We start from the raw sequence: 19,729 nt of genomic DNA on the forward strand, positions 1-19,729 counted from the left end.
GTCTGTCTTCTATTATGAAGAAGCTCCTTTTGTTATAAAAATACTGTGACACTCTCAAAGTGCCCAGTCTAAAAAGAAGCACACACAGCACTGTGTTCAGAAACTGTGATGTCCCAGTGAAACAGACACCACCCCAAGCTAGGTGCAGACCAATGAGTCTGGTGTATAGCTACAAGCTGAATTTTCTGAATTCTATTTGTCTGTTCAGCACTGTCTGATTATCATTATGAGTGTTTGTTTTTGGCAAGCTAAAATTTGTCAACCCTGGACTGAGAGGTTAAGTCTGTCTTCTGATTCCCTCACCAACTTGTTTTTGCTAAAGTTCCAGACAGAAGCCTGAAAAAGAAAACTGCCGATCAGAATGTTTTTTTTTTATGCCTAAAACAAACAAATTAAAACTGTGGTTACAAATTAAAGGACATTTGTGCCAATGAAATGTGAGAAATTGTCTGGGATTTAACTGGGATGTCCGCACTTCTGGTTCACAACCCCATAGCTTTGTTAGTACAAAAAGAAGTACACTATTCTTTCCAATAAAAATCTTTATTTATTTTTTTATATATATATTCTGCTACAAATGACAGTTGTTTTCTTGCATGCATAGTTTCACACTGTTGAGACAAGTAAAATCACAAAGTAAGATTTCCCTTTCGAAGAATATCTTAACTTCAGAGCATGCATATACTCCCATCTTCGTCAATGAACAGTCCACCAGTTATTCAGCTGCCCAATGAACCAAAGGACATTTTAAGCAGCTATTTTGAAAATGTAATCCAATGAATCTCATATCTAAAAGGATACTGCACTTACTGCACTGACACTAAAATATTTTTATAAACTTTCTTTGGCTTTTTTCATAAAGAAGCAAGTATTGCTTCTTTACAATATTTATGATGAAGGTATGAGGGGAATAGACCTGGCATTACATATTAAGTTATAGGGGCAGTTAAGGATGAGGTTGATCGTTTGATTGATTTTTGAGGTATTGCAGTTCAAAGCAAAAATGTTGTACTAAAGTGAAAATCACTTCAGGATTTGCGTAGACCCAGCAGACTCACAAAACTTTTAATAGACAAACACATTTATCTTAGCTCTTTGATATTAAATAAAATAAAATTCATATTTCATCTTTAGTTTTAACACTGCGTTGATCACCTACCATTGTGCATTAGAGTGATCTGTCAAACACAAAAAGGTGTTGTATTACTGTAATTAAAAGGCCAATCACAGTAGTCAAAATTAGCAACTCGCTGCGCCTAGCCTCAAGAAATGTTGCGGCTGAATGAATCTGTTCCTCTTATGAACACAGAAAATTATGTTTATATACATATATCACAGTAAGATAGGCATAATATTATTAATGTCAGAGGAATGGCATTAGTGCTACATTACACATAATTACAAAACAAATATTGACTGTTGTTAACCAGGGTTGGAGAGTAGTCTTAGGGGAGATGAACTACAGTTCGTGGGACAGAGGAACAACAGTATGCACAAAACACAAACACAGAGCTTTGACAGGATCGCATGAAATATTCCCATATTGCAATATTGTATTTATGCTTCTCAGTATTATAAAGGAATGTGTTGTATTTGTGGGGTGTTTGCTGGCATACTGCTGGAGTTGAAAATGTAACTTTGTATCTTTTAATTGCTATTATTATTTTAATGTATAGTAAAGTTGAAGAGCAAAATAACTCAAATATCTGGGTCAACAACCACATCAACATTAGAAATGGTGTTAATAAAGGAAACTATGATTTTTAAAATATACTTTTTCAAAGTCAGAAATGCAGCTGTTAGGTTTTGTGTGTGTGTGTGCTCTAAGAAACAGCAGCAGCATATCATCAACAGTGTTGCTCCTGGCTGTACTGGTCAGCCATTGTGCTTCAGCGTGGCAGTTTCAGGGCAGGGTTGATATGTTTTTGTTCTCTTGTTCACTGACAGTTTAAGATCCATCAGTATTCTTGTGCTGGTCTCTCGCCTGTTGTTCCCATAACAACAGAGAATCCATCATCCATCAGCTCCTCATGACAAAATTATCGAGACATCATCCGCACAAATTCTGTTAATGACATAAAAGAAACATTGTTTCGCACATACATTGGCTCAATGATCCGTTTTAGTTTAAACCTCTAATAAAATATTTTTCAGCGTCTGATCACAAAAGCCACATTTGTCAAGAACAAGTCCACAAGTTTCACTTTCTATGCGATCAAGCTTGATCGAATGTTGCTCAGACATCATTACCAATGGACTGCATATAGAGCAGAGGCAAAAAAATGTGTAGGGTTGTGTTGAAGTAGGAATATTTGTAGTACAGAAAACAGCAGCACTTTTTGATAATTTCATCCCTGACAGTCTGCATGCATCTTTTCCTTTTGGGTAATCTATGAGGTGACATTATCCCATGGTTGGAGATAATCTGACAGGCAGACCTACTGCCTTCATCCCCTCACCTCCCTATCAGCATGGTATTGGAGTATCAACTAAACACATGTTGGGATTTGAAATGTGCATGCGTGTGTGGGCGCGTGTGTGCGTTTAAGAAAGAGAGAGAGGAATGAGGAAGAGAACAAGCCAGGGATAAGATGAATTCTAATTATTTGATTATTTACCTTCAAAGTCAACATGTCCGTCTCCGTTGAGATCTATGTCTCGTAGAATGTCTTCTAGGTCTCTGTGCCCAACCTATAAAGGTCAGATTGTGAGACATCAGAATGGGAAGTTTCATGACACAAACTTTTTTTTTACAATTTTTTGAAGAAGTACAATGCAATGACAAGATTCAGACAGACATGGTGATTGATGGGGATCAATGGTGTAGAGCACAGTCTCCCAAATCACGTCTGTACCTGTTGTCCCAAAAGTTTTTTCATTGCTTCTCTAAGTTCTGCTGTACTGATCTGGCCATCACCATTTGTGTCAAACTGAAATCGAGATAAAAAGAGACAAAAAACAGAAAAGTAATAATTTAATATATATATATATATATATATATATATATATGTATTGATGTCATTAAACTATCAAAAATTCAATTCAAGGAGATCATCCTAAAGATCACTCACACACTATAAATTCTAAATTCTAAACACATTTGATGAATAAATAATATAAATTAATCTATTTGAATCTTGACCTTTTAAGTAGGTTTCATCCTACTGCGACTGTTTTTGCTGTTTTTAGAGCTTTTAGCTCACAAATTTCCTCACCTCCTTGAATGCATCCCTTAGCTCTTTCACCCCAATCATGTCAGCAGTTTCCGCCAGAAGCTTGGGTCCCATGAGTTCAACAAAGTCCTCAAAATCAACATGTCCCCCCACTGTTGGGAAGAATGGGAAAAAGAAAGATAACTTATAGGGTGTGTTTAGACAGAAAACAGCAACGAAGAGGACCAAACATGCTTTATTTTTTCGTTTGATAAATAGTGATGTTCATGCTTGAGCATTATGGTTGCTAAAGCAGAAATAATTCAAAGACATACACACAAACTTTAAACATAGTTTGACTCACGGTTCATGTTAATCTGCTGGCTGAGTTCTATTAGCTCCATCTCTGTGGGCATGTAGCCCATAGTTCTCATGCAGTTCCCTAGGTCTTTACAGCCAATGAACCCATCTTTGTCTTTGTCAAACTCCTTGAAAGCCTCACGCAATTCTGAATATGAAAATGAGATAGTTGTTAAGATTAATTCCTTTAATATTCACTTTGGTGATTTTAAGATTCATTTTTTGCATTCCTTATTGTACTAAAATGTCACATACCATCCATTTCTTCTGGCCTCAGCTCTCGGTCCTGTGAAGGATCATATTGCAAAGTTAGGATCCAAACACAGTCGATATTTTTAAAATCATGGTAAAATGCAGCATTCGTCACACAATGTGATGCTGGGGGGGGGGGCAAACAATGAGTCTGAGCTACAGAGTGCCAAGAGTCCACAGGCCTCCTTCCGGCTAGAGAAGGAAAACTTATCAGTGAGATCACCTGCTGAAGTGTTGGATGGCAGGAAAACATGCTGATTCCTGGCTCATGGCGACATCCGATCCCAAAATAACACATAATTGAATTTAAAATCGCAGAATGTTTTACAGTGTACATATATATAGAAATATATATATATATATTTCTATATATATGAACTATTTAATTTGAATTCTTAAATGGTGGATTTACAGAGAAATTTGAGAAACGCAACACAAGTATGCAATAACTGTTTTATTTTATTTTTTTTATTTTTAAAGTTCCCTGAACTAAAATAACTATTTCAGTCACTAAGAACAACCATCTCAGAGCACGTTTTTTTGGATTAGTAATAAGAGCAGGTGTCTGCATTGGAGATTTCAGCATCCCTACTTTCTTGATAGCAAGTGTCTGCCTCATGTTATCATTGCTGGAAATAGACAAGGAAAAAAACTGCCAGGTGAGAAGCATCTCTGCCAACGCCATGATCCTGATTTAATAATCTTCCATCCTGCCACAAATGTCCCCCATGTTTATGGGTTATGCAGCCTCATGCATAAGTATAGACAAACACTCATACACACACTTGCAGTCAGCATTCTAACTATAAACTCCAAGACGTCAGCCTATGAAGATTTCCATATTGTCAAAATACCATCTCCTCCCTTCCATCAGTGCTGACCTTACAGTAAGACACATACACACACACACTCCGGGATGACTTTCACTTCTTATGTGTGTGTTGCACTGTGCTCTACTCTCTTTTGGCATGCATGCACATGATATTTGCTGGACTTACGTACAGCCTGCCGGCTCTCAGCGAAGCCCTTGCGTAGAAAGATGCATGCAGGCCCCAGTACGTTGTGCATGTTGGCTCCATTCTGGGCCAGGGCCACTAGTGGCTCAAGATAGGCCCCCCCAGAGCCCCCCTCCTCACAGGACTGCACTGCTTTGTAGTTCTTCTTCTGGTCCTGGAGCACCACCCAGGTCAGGGGGGCCAGACATGGGAGCATGAGCAAAGACAGGGGCAGACTCAGATTGTGGCAGTATGGAGACAACAAGGAGCCAACATGGTGGTAGGATGGAGGGGAATTCAAAAGCAGGTGGCAGACACATGTCTGTCGGTCATACAGTGGTGTTCTGTCAGGTCAGTCATGATGGAGGGAAGTACATCAGTCAGAGGAAAGAGGCTACAATAGACTCTGACACAAGTAACTGATGCCGTTAATAACTCTGTCCTTTTGCTCCCAACCCTGCACAACATCACCAAGCCTCCACAGTTAAATAGATAATGTCAGTGAAGGTTCCTGCTTAGCGAAAATGCAGCGCCCCATATCGCAGGACAACCTCAAGCAGCTGCTCCTTAATCAGTCTTTCACAGTCCTGAACTGCTCATGAAGGCTTATCCCAGTTTATTTCAGATTTTTGGATTTCTCTAACTCCTCTCTAACTGTAATCTGTAAAACAACATCTCCAGTTAGACAAGAAATGTAAGTTTGAAAAACCTGTAGGTTAGCAACTTTTATATGGAAGAGAAATGTAATTATTTAATTATAACTAGCAATAATAGTGAGACGTAAGATAATAAATCATACGTGTATTTAAGCATGAATCCTCCACAGTATCCTACAGTATCCATATGTACAGGTGCTTTTAACTGCCATGTTATGATTCCACTAATGATACAGTGGTATTAGTTTAAGCACAGTGACTGCTGTTATTAATGGATTTAAAATGTAGTTACTTTAGCTTTTTAGTGGCAGTTGCAAATTAATTGCGTTTTTCTGAAGACAAGTCAAAAGTTTTGCGAGCAATTAAATTGGAATCAGCAATTAGTCAGCCAGCCAGGGGGCAAAAGTTGTTTTCACAACAGTCATCCCAATTACAGGAAAGCTCCACGTTAATTAAAACCAGGCAAGCTTCTCTGATTTGAAGCTCTGAAGTCAAATAAGGTCCATCCACTGTTCTAATATCTGAATTAGCAGCAGCCTAATATGGAGCTAAATGCAGATGACTTTTACACATCGCTGCACAAGTCATGACTAAAAAATGCGTTCATGCTCTGTGATTGCAAGCCAACATTTTTTTAGCCAAGCAGATATATAGAGTTTAAATGAGTAACATCTCTTTGAGTTTGTCAGCTCTTCAATTACCACAATGTAACATCCATCCCAGCTACAACCAAGTGAAGTAGATTCACTGTCAAAGAGAATTATCTTACCAGGGAACTGTTATTTGTGCTGCTGCTTTAATTCTCTCAGACACCAGCTAGTGCCCACGTCAGATGGTTATTACCTTAAACATAAGACATCTGCATGCATACAGAGTACAAAATGAATATGTTTACATGCACTCCATGAATAAACACACTGTATTATCTGCTCTCCAAATGACCTTCACACTCCATCTGTTGACATGCCAGTCCTAATGCCAGTTCGTGCATTGCTACAGTCTCCACCGCAGGAGCGGATGCCCACTGGGTAATCTGACCAAGTGATGCATGGAGCAGGGCTGTCTATGGGTATATTTTGCCAGAAAAATTACTATGAAGGCTCATGCTAGCAGTTACATAACCACCCCCCCCCCCATAAAAAAAGTGTCAGAGAAAGGCTGTAGTCAAGCAAGAACTTCTCCAACACTCCAACCCATTTTGCACAGATGGCGTCAACAGTTTCTTATGATATTGTGCTTCCTCAAGGATGTGCAGCTGCTATGAAAGGGAATCTATTTGTGGGATTGTCTGTCTGCTAAAGAGGCTGTTTAGGCATGCAATGAGGACGGCAGATGTCAGAGATGTATTGTTCAAATGAAGTCTGTCATCTTGAGTTCTTACTAAATTGGTCCTAAATGTTCTCACTATGCTCTTTGTCAAGTGTGCATTCACGTCGCAAACACTGAGTCAGAGGCACATATGAGCTGATGGAGGCTGATAGAGCTGAAACAGCATACCTGTTTGCAACATTTCCAAACGCTGACTTGTAACATCCCGCAGGTGCCGGCTCTACTTGTAGCATCTTCCGCTGGCTGCTAAGGTGGCATCGCTGTGCCATCCGTCTGACGCTAAAGTTTACTGACATGATCTAAATTCTATGATCTCACCTCAGCCAACAGGTCAAGCACAAGCTGCATCGACCAGCTCCTCTGACCTGCCTGAGCAGCTGAGCTGTCCAGGTGAATGAAACCACGCACTGATAGGCACAGAGAATACGTTTTATCCCAAAAGGCGCATGATAGGTTAAAAATGTCAAATTAAAGTTGCAGTGCAATGACTTTTAAAGGAAATCACCAAAGTCCTGCATTAACACAAACCCTATTCCAGCAAATTTCCTTCATTTATCCTACCGTGTGCTTGGGCTCCAGCATCACAAAGCGCAGAACAGTTGGGCAGTGAAAGCCCAGTCAGGTTGTCCACAGTGTTCAGTCAGCACAGAGCCAGTCAAATAGCCATCAGTCAGTTTGGGGACACAATCATGCAGGTGGATTGATAGAAACCACAGCCAAATGAAAAACCTCAGAGCGGACCTTACCTTCTTGGTGAAAATTTTAAGCGACTTTACAGAGTTGCCCATTGCAAGAAAAAAAATCCGTCTTGTTTTATGTTTTCTCTCTAACTGTATCTGTGTTTGTGTGCCTGTGTGTAAGTGCACGTGTATGCATGTGTGTTTGCATATGTTTCCGGGCATGCATGAGAGTGATTAGAAAGGGAGAGAGGGTTCAGTGGGTCATTGACTGATATCGGAGGACATTTGGGGAAAAAAGGCAGGGAGCGATATCTTGGGACAGAGACAGAGGTTAGGAGGGAGAGGATGAAGGAGTGTGCAGGAAGATACCCAGAGGCAAGGGCGCTGGGAGTACAGGGGGTGGGACACAGAGACAAATGAGAAAATATGTAAACAAGAACAAAGGGTAGATCAGAAGAACACAAAGATGAAGCAAGGAAGAGGAAGCATGCATGTGAACAGAGTGAGATGCAAGCGCCAGGAGTAGAAAAAGCAAGATTGCTTATTCATTCCATCCTCTCTCCTACAGTGTCTTTCCTCCCTCCCTCCCCCTCTCTCTCTCTTTTTCCCACCCTCCCTCTGCCTCTCTCTCTCTGTCAGTCTGTCCGTCTTTTACTCTTTCTCCCTCACCCTCTACCCCACTCTCTCTCATGTCACAATTTTAAACTATCTATGCAAATTTGACAGAAGATCCTCTTTCGGACAAGCATATTACCTTCCCGGCAGCAAGATGCTGCAGACACTAATCCAACATGCTCACACACAAACACACACACACACACACACACACACATATATATATATTTATTACACACAGACACGCACACATACACTCGATTAAACACATGGATGTGGGGCTGTGGAGCTAAAAATATAACACATGCTCTCTCTTCACCGTACTCTCCCATATCTTTCCCCACTTTACCCTCAGCATCCAATCCTCTGTCTCTCTCACATACACAAACACACCATACACAGACACACACCACATACAGACACCGGAGCTGTACAAAGTCATGTTGAGCTTGAAGAGCTTGGATTCAGATCAAAGCTAAAATGTTCAAGAAATGACAATGGATTCTGAAGCACCAAGGCTGCAAACCTAATGCGTGCAAATGAAAACACACACAGAAAATAAATGCTCTCTGTCATCATTTTTCATACACACACACTGTTTTTGTTGGGCACGATGAAAGGAAAAGCTGGGTCTCTGAATATGGATCATATCTGAGACTAGTGGCAAATGTAGAAATGCAGGTATGCAGGTATTGTGCTTGAATACAAATTTGAGGTACTTTGAGGCATGCTTTTTGACAGTTTCTATTTTATGCAACTTAATTTTTAGAAATAAAAGATGCAATTTCTTGCTTTGTTTAGGTCATTGCATTCATTTATTCATGCCGTAATCTTGCTAAATCCATGTTTATGCAACTGTACCAATAATCAATGAGTCTTAAAGGTCCATCTGTCAAACGTCCCAGCACTGAAAATTGACAGATTAGGCAACTGAGAACTCCACGATCACACATTAAAAATAAATTTCTGTACTGAGGAGATGGCACCTCCATGTGTGACTAAGTCTGAATTGTGAAAGGTGTGATGTTAAGGCAGAGACACTGATCTAAAATGTTGCTGAGTTTCTGCAATGTGGCCATGTCACTGGAGCTCTAATCTGTAACAGTTTGAGAGCAAATTAACGATGAAATCACCAAACATGTCCATGTCAATTCTTGCTTTCACAGCTTTTTCACAGTTAGACTTTAAATTAAGTATTTAGGTCTCCTAACAAATTACAACTGAAGGGATAATATCATGCACTGAAACTCCAAATAGTATTTTCATTTCTATTTAATGGAAGGTCCAGACATATTATGTATCTGATATGTTTTTTTACATTAAGAATTTCCGTCATTCCTAAAATCGAAAATAACCACAACAAAACCACAACATCCAGAGTAAACCCACTTATTAGGTTTTTACCAGTCGCTTTAGTAGCAGTCACTGCAACGCTAATGCACATCCTCATGTCCCTCTCCTGTTTGACCTTGTCTATTCGCTGCTGTTTTAATAAACACATTCACGCCAAAGTCATCTCAGATGTTTCTCCCATTCAATATCTCTGCGACTACTCTGTGTTGTTCTGTGGATGATTCATCCAGCCTCTCACCGGAGGCTCATTGTGAACTTCAGAGCACATCAGACGTCAGACGCAGGAGCCGTCAGCTCTCATAATGTCAGACCATAGTGTGCATGGACATGAGATCCATCTCACCCCTCTCTCTTTAGCTCTGTCCTTCTTTTTCTCCCTCACAATCTCTGCCACTTAAATGCAATTGACTGTGTAGATTTACATGACTGCTTGCATGCTTCTCAGGAGAATATTGATTTGAATATCAGGGATTTCTGGAGGCATATCATACTTCACTCATAACCAGAGGCCACTGCTAATGTATGATTCTTGCAATCTATTTCTTGCGCAAAAAAATGAAAGAAACAGTAAATGCACCCACTAGATATGAAGCATATATCTAGCATATTTGAGTGGAAAACATTAATAGCTGCTTTTTCTTTTCATGAAGATTTTGAGGTTAAGTTACATCCTTTTTCAGCCACTGCCATCAAGTGGGTTAAATGAGCTGGGAGATGTAGAAGGGGGGACGAAGGGACTGATGTAATAACAATTTCTCATGCATTCATCATCAACCTCTTATTTTTTACTTTCACCACAAGAGCTATTCTCTTCGCAGATCGGTACATTTATTTTCATTTGCAGATCGGGATAAATTGTATTCATTTCATGGTCAATTTTTGGTCACGTTTTTGTCATCACCAGAGGATGTCAAGGCAGTGGAAAAAATATATATGAAATGCAAACTTGCGTCATCTTTCAGTGCTTGGGCTTAGACGTCACAGTTTAATCCTACAGTTAATTCATTCATTCAAATCAGAACCGCTGTAAAACTCTGGTATTACTCTGGTGTTTTGGTCTCATTTCAGATAACACCACATGTATTAACAGCTGTTGAAAGTCTGGTGTGTCAGCAGGAGAAAAATATTGACAAGTCTCATTTCGCTCAAATAAAGCTCTGTTATTTTTCTTCTGACTCATTTATCCCTCATCCTCTGTTTTGCAGTGTGTGTCGCTGATTTTTCTATTCCAGCCTCAGGTCTCCATGAATACTTAGCAACGTCATGTGCACACATACAATTAACATTGCAGCAGTTGTGTTCACAGGCTCTTACATTGTGCTGCCTAATCCTCCTTAACCAAAGAGTCAATTTTCTACCTCCTCTTTTGCCAGCATGGATATAAAAATATCCATCTATGCCTAAAAATAGACAGCGATACTCTAGATATACTGGAAGCATGTACTATAGTGAATATGATGATGCTGCTCTCTTTCTCACTCATTTCCATCTTGAACTTTGAGCTTATTTTTCTCTATTTTTGTTTAATTTTCAGACCTCATATATCTTTTCATCCCCTCTCAGATGTCATCGAGGTCGGTGTGACCCCCACAGAGGGGAGGAAAAGAAAAGGGAACAAAAGACAGGAAACGCTGTGATTATTAAATGGGAAGCAGGAAAACCAGCCGAGGATGTTAAGGGCAATCTGTGCTTTAGCACCTTTCCTCTCATTGTCTTCAGAGTTGTCAGATGAGAGCAGGGAAGTGAGAATTGATGAGTGTTTGCCTTACATAACAATCATAAGGTCTGAAAGCCAAATAGCCTATTTTATTTTGGTCCTCCCCTTAATTTATTCAATTCCCTTGCTTCCTTCACTTCCTTTCCACTTGCCTTTTCACTTTTCCTTGGTCACTGATGTGACACAGAAGACTGTTAATCCATCCCTCACCACCACTCTCTCCTTCACGTATACACTGGGAGTTCAAACCTATTAGTATAATGGTACTTGCTCCCTCTGCTGGTTTATAGACATTTTATCTACATTTTATTTAAAAAGAAAATTGTCTCCTTCATAATAATAATCAACAGCGCATGACAGATCTTTTTCAATAACAGGTCTGATTTCCTTTGGGGTTTTATACACCAAGGGCAGTGAAGGTCACAAAATCTAAGGCTGACATAGATCATTGAGAATCTCTTAAAATAGAAACCAAATTTTCTACAGGGATAGAGAAAAAAACGCTCAGCGTTTGTCCTTGATTCGCTAAAACCAGGATAGTTGTAAAGATAGGAATGTGCGGAAATGATCATGCTGCTGTAAAGATTTGAAATTTCACATTGTAATCACTGTATCCAAACCTATCTATATCCTCTGAGCTGCAAAAACACATTTGTCCTCATTCTAACCCCCACACTAGCCTTTTTGGTAATCATGATTCATCTTGTGAATATGAAAGTGTGGATTATAAACTGCTACTTTAGAGAAAACCTGCCTCTTTATGCTGCATTTTGCTCTGTCAGGTAGCGCAATCACACCAAAGGATTTTAATATATTTTTTACCAAGTCAAAAAAAAAAAGAAAAAAAAATCTCTGCCCTCCTCCAGTCTCTCATAATCAGGTCTTGATGAGTTATTTTTAGCTTCCTCCACTGGCAACAAACAAATTCTGTTGGGATTGTATGCAGATCTTGATGTTACATAAGAAAAATACAAAACCAGTTTGTAGTGTGTGAGATCTCACCCTGCCTCCTGCTCCATGCTGTCACATATACTCCAGTGTTAAAGACATGCATTTGACTGTATGGTCACAAAAATAAAACAGCTTGGGGGAGATGCCACGCAGGTGCAGAAACCTGCATGCAGAAGCTGTCTCACTTATATTTGCTCTTGTATCATTTTCTCTGTTTTCATTCTCACAAAGGCATCATTGTCACTCACTCCTTATCTCTGACTTCCTCTTTCAAACAAACGCTTGATGTGCAGGGTGAACTGTGGTTCACTCACAAACACACTTTTGCTCTTGACACCTGTGTTTGATGTGACTTAATGTCACATAAACTTTACCCTGAAACCCCCCCCCCCCCCCCCCCAATTTCAGATGGAAATCACCAGTACTGTTCGCCTGATCATTCATAGATTTACTGGAAACAAAAATTACTGGCTCTTTCCACTCACGTCAGCAGCTCTGGAGGCTTCATATAGCACACCGCTGCATGGATTTTGCCTCGCTGGAACACCTAAGACTGATTGAAGCTCTGGCCTGGATTGAGAGGAGTTATTTCTGGAACACATTAGTGCACAGGGAGGTAATTGTCTCCTCTTGAGCTTTTTATCATCAACACCGAAGGAACGATTTGAATGAAACGAGAAAAAATACAGGATGATGTGCAGCTGCATGATCTGCCCAAGTAACAGGAAATGTGGCGCCTTGTACAAAAACCGAGGTGTTAGTAGGTGAACAGGTGATGCAGGGAAGAAGAGACACATCCTTTATTTGCCACACACTCTCATTTATCACAGTGTTTTTGAGGTGAATATTCAATTAGAATTTCTCATAACCCTAAATGTGTGTCTGTGCAGTGAGTCACTTACCTGAATACATGCGTTCTTGTGTGCGTGTGTGCGTGTGTGGGCACATGACAGGCTCTCAAAAGTTTTCCATGCAGCATGAAAGTTGATTCCCCTGCTGTTGTTCAGGTGACGGTCACTATAAAAGCCACTGTTCATATTGGGATGCATGACAGACTGCACACCCCCCACCGCCCCGCTGCACTCTCCCTACATCATGAACATGGGATACCAGATATGTACAGAAGCCAGATTGGGACTGAAAACATGCATCCATTTTTAATCTGATCGGCTGTTGTGAGTGGAGGTCCAGTGTGTGTGTGGCTTCATTTGTTCGTCAGCATCACACCTCATGATGATGTTGCAGTTGTGTACCTATGAAACTAGTACTGTAAGCACAAACAGGCCTCCCTTATTATTTTTAGCTTTATATGCTGATAATTGATTAACTTGTTGATTGACTTCATAAATTAGCTCTTTTTTCTTTGGAATTGATTTCCCGCCCATGGCTCTAATTCAGCCTCCACAAGCCCATGGAGCGAGTTGGAGAGGGGTCTCTTTTGATACCCTCGCCTATATTTTCCGAACATGCGTCTGTGTCTTTTTACTTGTCTGAAAATGGGTTGGTGATTGTTGCTGATGGTGCTCCAAAGCTCACTAACATGGTGCAGAGCAGAAATTTGACTGAAATAATAATTTAAAAAATGTGATAGAAACACTTTTTTTAAGGCAAAACTACAATCATTTTATTTAAACCTGTTTTATTTTTATCAGTTATATCTTTGTAAATGATATGTAAGCATTGATTTCTTGGACAAAAAGAATATTTGACCCATCTTGAATAGTTTTTATACTGATCAGTGTCTGGATTCTTGTTTGCTGATGCTACAGATGGTTTATTTATTTACAGGTAATTGCCCTGTCCGTGTTGTTACGACCTACAGATTTAACAATGACCAGAGAGCTTTGGGCAGCATGATGAATGAATAAAGTTGGATGTGTAATTAAGTTATTGGACTTTTTTTTTCCTCTGTAGATTGAGTGCTGTTCCAAACGCCTCCTTACCTGCCCAAAGACGGACTTCACTATGGGGTGCAGGCTGGAGTCATACTCGGCGGAGTTGGCGCCCAGTCTTTTGGATGTGCGGCTGGATGCCGGCTGAGCAGGTGCTCTGGTCGCAGGTGTGTCAGAGCTGAGGCTGGAGGAGGATCCGCTGATGACTCGCTCTCTGGGCTCGAAGAAGAAAGCCGCGTCGTCCTCCTGCTGTGGATAGGACAGGGTGGGAGAGGTCCTCCTGTCCTGGCGGGAGGTGGCCGGGTGATAGGCTGCAGGAGGCGGCTCACCTCTGGAGGACTCGTGGTGGTGGTGGTGGTGGTGGGACTGTTTGGACCTGGAGGACTTGCTGCGCTCTTTGTGATGCCGGCTCGTCCTGTGTCTCACGTCCTCCTGAGCGCAGTCGTCATCCAGCTGGCTGGCTTGCCGGTGAGAGTGGCTTTTCTGCACCCAGTGATGATCACCCACACTTCGAGGATGCCTTGGTTGGCAGAGAGGTCTCCGCGCACTCGGCTCGCAGTCCTCCGCCCAGCAGCCCGCATCATCTCCGCCTCCAGCCCCGGTGGGGTGACGGTGACTGCGGTGACCGTGTGGACCGTGATCCGAGTGCGCAGACCTGCGATGGAGTCCCGATGATCTGAGCAGCGAGGTGGTCGACTCGCTCTTTGGGAGAGAGGAGCTCATGGTTTGCCTTCTGTCGCTCTTCACAGTCAAAGTGAAATCTGCTGGAGGCTGGAGGTCGAGTGAAGGGAGAGAAGGCTGCCCCCCCCACCACCACGTGCAGGTGCTCAGCATCAGCCAGCTGGACCCCCTCCTCCTCCTCCTCCTCCTCCTCCTCTTCTTCCACCTCCTCCTCCCTAATCCGCATCCACACACTGGCCCACCATCACTGATGGAGTCGGAGGAGCAGCCACCTGAGCTGTGAGCTGTGAGGTGTGAGTCTGGTGTTCCTGCAGACAGACACTCACCGTCCCAACTTCAGATGACAGCTCTGTTTGTTCCGCCACGCGGCAGCAGTTCGTCACAATGACCCACCTGACGTCCGTGCGCATCATTTCCTTCTTATTTGTAGCTCGTTCATGGCCATGAACATGCTTCCACATACAGACACCTCTGGTAAATCTAAACTCAGTCAAAAGTCAACAAGTGGCTGCTGTGACATCAGTAACTCTGGACGGTGGTCTCTCAGAATAACTACTTTCTCTCAGATGAAAAATATTTTAAAGACAGTAAGCCACTGCAAAATAAAATGAAGCGAGATAAAGAAAAGAGCAAGATTCAGAATGAGTACACAAGAGGGATGATAAAGTAAAATCATTCTACTCTCTGCAGTAGTTAGTATGTCTTTAGATCTATGAATAGCAACATAACCTTTTGGAAATGAACACAGGCACCATTTATTCATTAGTCAGCACTGGGATAAACAAATGAGGCATTGAAAACAGAATAATTTTAGAGTGGAATATCACCCAAACCTAGATAAAATAAAGATATGGACATGTTTAATGTCAGAATTTTTGTGACAAATTACAATCACAATCAAGAAAAATCCTTCAAATGTTCCATCAATTCATCAGTTTCTCAAAGTCATCAAATGTTATGATAGTTCAGACCAAAATTTTACATTTATGTATTCTACAACATGTTACCTTCTGCATCCAACCACAACCTCATTACTTTGACTTTAACTGCAAATAGATGAAAGCCACATTCACTTAGCCTTCCACCTTTTGCAACCTTTGCTTATATTCACACCAGCAAACAAACAACACAGTTATGTAATCTTGCTCTAATTACGGGTACCAAGGGATGGATTTAATGGAATATTTTACTGTGGTCTAGAAAAGTGACAACACCCAAGGAAAAATAGAACCGTGACAATCCTTCAGTCTCAGCCCATCTGCACACCCAGGGTCATAATTCTCACAGCAGATGTCCAGGGATGCAGGGCAAAAAGTATGTAATGATGTTAATATGCAAAGCCAATTAGACATTCAAACTCTCACGAACTGTGCTTCACGGCGAAAACATGAGAAGTGAGCAGATTTTGCCCTCGTCTCTCTGGGGAATTTTTGTTCTCTGACATCTGTGTCTCCCCTGCTCCAGGGAGAGCCTACATATCTTCACTCCATCGCTCCGCTCCCATGTCCCCTCCAAAACATCAGCCTGCTTTAGCTCGTCTGCGCCCCATTTTTTTTTTTTTTTTTTTTGCCTTTTTGCACATCTCATCCAAGTGTGGAAAGTGTCACTTAAGCTGAGCCACCACCATTCTGCACTGTCTTTGTTGGGATGTAACCCTGTTAGTTACAACTGGCTTCATCATCCATATCACAGTCTCCTTTTTATTATTACCTATAAAAAATCTTCTTCTCGGCCACAAAAATGTTCTGCGAGGAAGATATCGTTCCAATGCTGATCTGGTTCATGAAGAGAGATTAAATATCTGGCACTCTCTTCATATGGTGCTCTTCATGTGTCCCTGCCTCCCGTTCTCGCTCTCTCCCCTTCTGTAGACATTTAGCTGCAGCGGGGGGGCAGAGAGGCCCCAGGGTGCAATATGGCCCATTTAATGTCCACAGAGACAGAAAGAGAGATTAAAAAGAAAACAACAACAGGAAATATGGTGTGCACTAATAAACAAAAATTGTCATGTTTACTTCCACCTGAAAAAACAAGCATGAATAATATCAGGGAGAACTGAAAAATATGACACTGAAACTTTAAGGTTAACCCCCCCCCCAAAAAAAAAAAAATTGTTTGTATTTTTTTACTTTTGGGGGCCATGTCAGTTTCTATTCTTGCATTTATCCCCCCAAACCCCAACCATCCCAACGTCACCCCCTCCAATTCTTAGCAGCGTCGAACCAGCTTTCATGGCCATTGCTGCGGCACAGCTGCTGCTCGGGGGAAACACACAGCACATCTAGCATGGAGTGTATGCACATGCTGGATGCCCTCAGTTAATAATGATTATCGTCTGACCAAATAAGTGAGTAAATTAGCTTGAGATGAGATTGATTTCTTAACTTCAGTTTTAGATCTGGGCCCAATGAGGGCAGAGCCCATAACTTTCCTACAGAAACAGTGTGCATCTGTATATAACACAAACATGAAGTAAGCTTGTCATTTTAAATGTTAGGGGGATATTACAAGAGAGGATGTAAAAAAGTGAACTGAATTGCATGTTTGAGTTTCCATATTCAATTGGAACTATTGTAGAAATGACAACAACACTGACTTCCCTCTCCACCCCCCAGACGCCTGGCAAAGGTTGGTAGTTCACAAAGTTTAATCTGTCAAGTGTGTAATTAGTCACGTAGCAGCTGGGGACTGCGAGGTAAAGAAAGGGCTCTGCATTTAAGTCATAAAAGCTTTTTGTCCACTTGTTTCTGGAGGATATAATGTATTGAAATAAAACAGTCAGCACTTGAACCGTGAACTTCAGCAAAAGTTTCAAGTTTTAAGTCCAAATTAAAGAGTGATGTGATGATTAAATAAATAATCCAGTGGACCGCACAGCGCATCACTCACTTAATTATCAAATATTTATTTATGAATGTAGTCAATCTTTCATGACATTAACTTCCAGCTAAATTGGATCCTGAAACTTGAAGCTGGTGGAACACTATGATAGTATTATGATAGCAATAATGGTTGGATAATTGCTTGAACTATCATTACTATGACCATGCTGTAGCAATAGAGCGGCTCATATTCCTGTCGTATTGTGAAAGTATTGGTGATTACACAAAATCATCAATTTTGTTGCTGTGGTTTGTAGAGATGATTTAGGTCTCGTAGGTTCTTTGTCTACTCCGGCAGACCCCACTCTTCACTCTCCATAAGAGAGGGCTCCTCATTAATGCTGTACAGCAGTGGATTGGAACGAATAAAGATAAATAACTGCAGGCACAATGGTAGACACAGAGACATTAATAAAGAAGATTCTTTGGATGTGGGCCTGAGGAAGTCAGGAAGCAGTACTGCGCTCAACCTCATTCTTACAAAAGCCCTGTTTTTGTGTAACACATCTCTTTGGTTTCCTGTTAACATGCTCTCCTGTGACTCCTTTTCCCTGTCTTTATTTTTTTCTGTGACGTGTAAACTTAGAGCTGGCAACTGTTTTTTCTCCAAATGGTTGATTTCCAAAGTAATATGTTTTATCAACATTATTTCGAGGGGGATAGCTGAAGGACATGCTGATGTGTTCATGTGCTTATTTCCACTCAGTCACAGCTTTACGGGGGAGTTGCTAATTCCTTTTGAGCCTAAACTGTTTAATTTCCATCCACTCCAATAATGGTTTCATCTCAGTAAATGGATGGTTGGTTCAGTTCAATCAGTGTTACTGTTACCGGACACAGTGGGTCAATTTCAATTTGAAACAACTTGGTTGTGACTCATCCTGAAAAAAAAAAAAAACAACTAAAACTAAAAATCTCAAACGATGAGTCATTGTCTTGGCATAATCCAAATGATCCCGAATGTAATCTTACATTATCCTCCAACAGTGCTGTTTCTTATTTCTCTTTAGGGAAGATTCAGCAAGATGAAAAATAATTTTGGAATGATCGTACCCTCAGAGGCAAAAAATAATAATATTTTGTCCACTCATCTGGCCATCACACTGTCAGTGAATTGTAATGCAAAGACAAATTGAGCAACTGTCTGGGATCAATGATCATTTTTCTGAGGATTGAAGAGGTTACAGGCTGCAAAAAATGCAGAAAGAGCTGGATGTTAGGTTGTCAGTGAACAGTGATTGCCATGACACAGGACAGACGAATGAATGTGCACTATTTTATTATATCCTTGCAAAAATATGTCCTAATCTGTGTGTTTTGCACCAATTAAGATATAAATCATGACAATTGACATAATTTTTTTTTTTTTTTTTTTTTAGATTCATGGGCATTGTAATTGAAATAATTATGTAACGTGTTTCGTGATCTCAGCATTGAGGCTGATTGCACTCTGTCATGATGGAAAGAAAAAAGGTTGCGTTGCTGTTTCACCAAACTAATGCGACATTGATTAACATAAACATGGTTGTACGCTTATGTGTTACTGGCCAAGCTTCATTTTTACATGTCATGTAAAGTTCATTAGTTTCTCTGCAATGTGTCTGCATGTCTACACGTGGTACCCCAAAAGCACACATTTCGAAAAAAGAGTCATTTTGTCAAAATCCTTTAATGTTTAATCTGCAGGATGGGTGATAGTCCATGTTAGACCTTACAATTTAAATAATCCACTCAGTTGACTCAGCATTTAACCAAACTTCTATGCAAGTGAGATATAAATTACGGATACCACATAAGCTGCTGGACCTATAGATTGGTTATGATGACTTATTAGAGACGGCCAAGAGCTTCAAATCTGAGAATACACGCACCATCTCTCCCTTGTGTTTAATAACTGGCCATATCACTGGATGGAATGCACATATTATTAGGAATGGGCTCTCCACCAATGTTGACTAAATGTCTGCATCATTTATTTATAGTACATTTAAAATGTAAAAGTTTGCTATGACTGGTCAACACACTGTTGTGATGTTGTGCAATCTGCACTACATCAAGTAAAGCTGAGTCTGTCTTATTTGTACAGCCAAAAGTCACAACCACCAAATGGCTTTCCAATCCATCACATATGACACCCTCTCTCCCTAGACCCTTGATTCTTGCAAGGAAAAGCTCCCAAAATAAAGCCACTGCGACAGTAGGGCCTACTCTCGC

At 40.8% G+C, this 19,729-nt stretch overlaps 1 protein-coding gene across 5 annotated transcripts; it reads right to left on the reverse strand.

The window, feature by feature from the left end:
- Window positions 1–689: 689 nt before the first annotated feature.
- Window positions 690–14,766, reverse strand: cabp1b (calcium binding protein 1b). 5 transcript variants are annotated; one of them, XM_029515851.1, is made up of 8 exons: window positions 7,491–7,532; window positions 4,767–4,934; window positions 3,768–3,798; window positions 3,517–3,660; window positions 3,216–3,325; window positions 2,856–2,930; window positions 2,619–2,691; window positions 690–2,065 (listed from the first exon to the last, which is right to left on the reverse strand). In XM_029515851.1, the coding sequence occupies exons 1-8, from the start codon at window positions 7,530–7,532 to the stop codon at window positions 2,040–2,042; spliced, it is 669 nt and encodes a 222-aa protein (XP_029371711.1). In that variant the 3' UTR covers window positions 690–2,039. The 5 variants fall into 5 exon arrangements, with proteins under 5 accessions (XP_029371711.1, XP_029371709.1, XP_029371708.1 ...); XM_029515849.1 differs by having other exon boundaries at window positions 7,482–7,532; XM_029515848.1 differs by lacking the exons at window positions 4,767–4,934; window positions 7,491–7,532 and adding an exon at window positions 14,004–14,766.
- Window positions 14,767–19,729: the final 4,963 nt, after the last annotated feature.

Source organism: Echeneis naucrates, chromosome 12 (assembly GCF_900963305.1).
Source record: "Echeneis naucrates chromosome 12, fEcheNa1.1, whole genome shotgun sequence".
Taxonomy (NCBI): Eukaryota; Metazoa; Chordata; class Actinopteri; order Carangiformes; family Echeneidae; genus Echeneis; species Echeneis naucrates.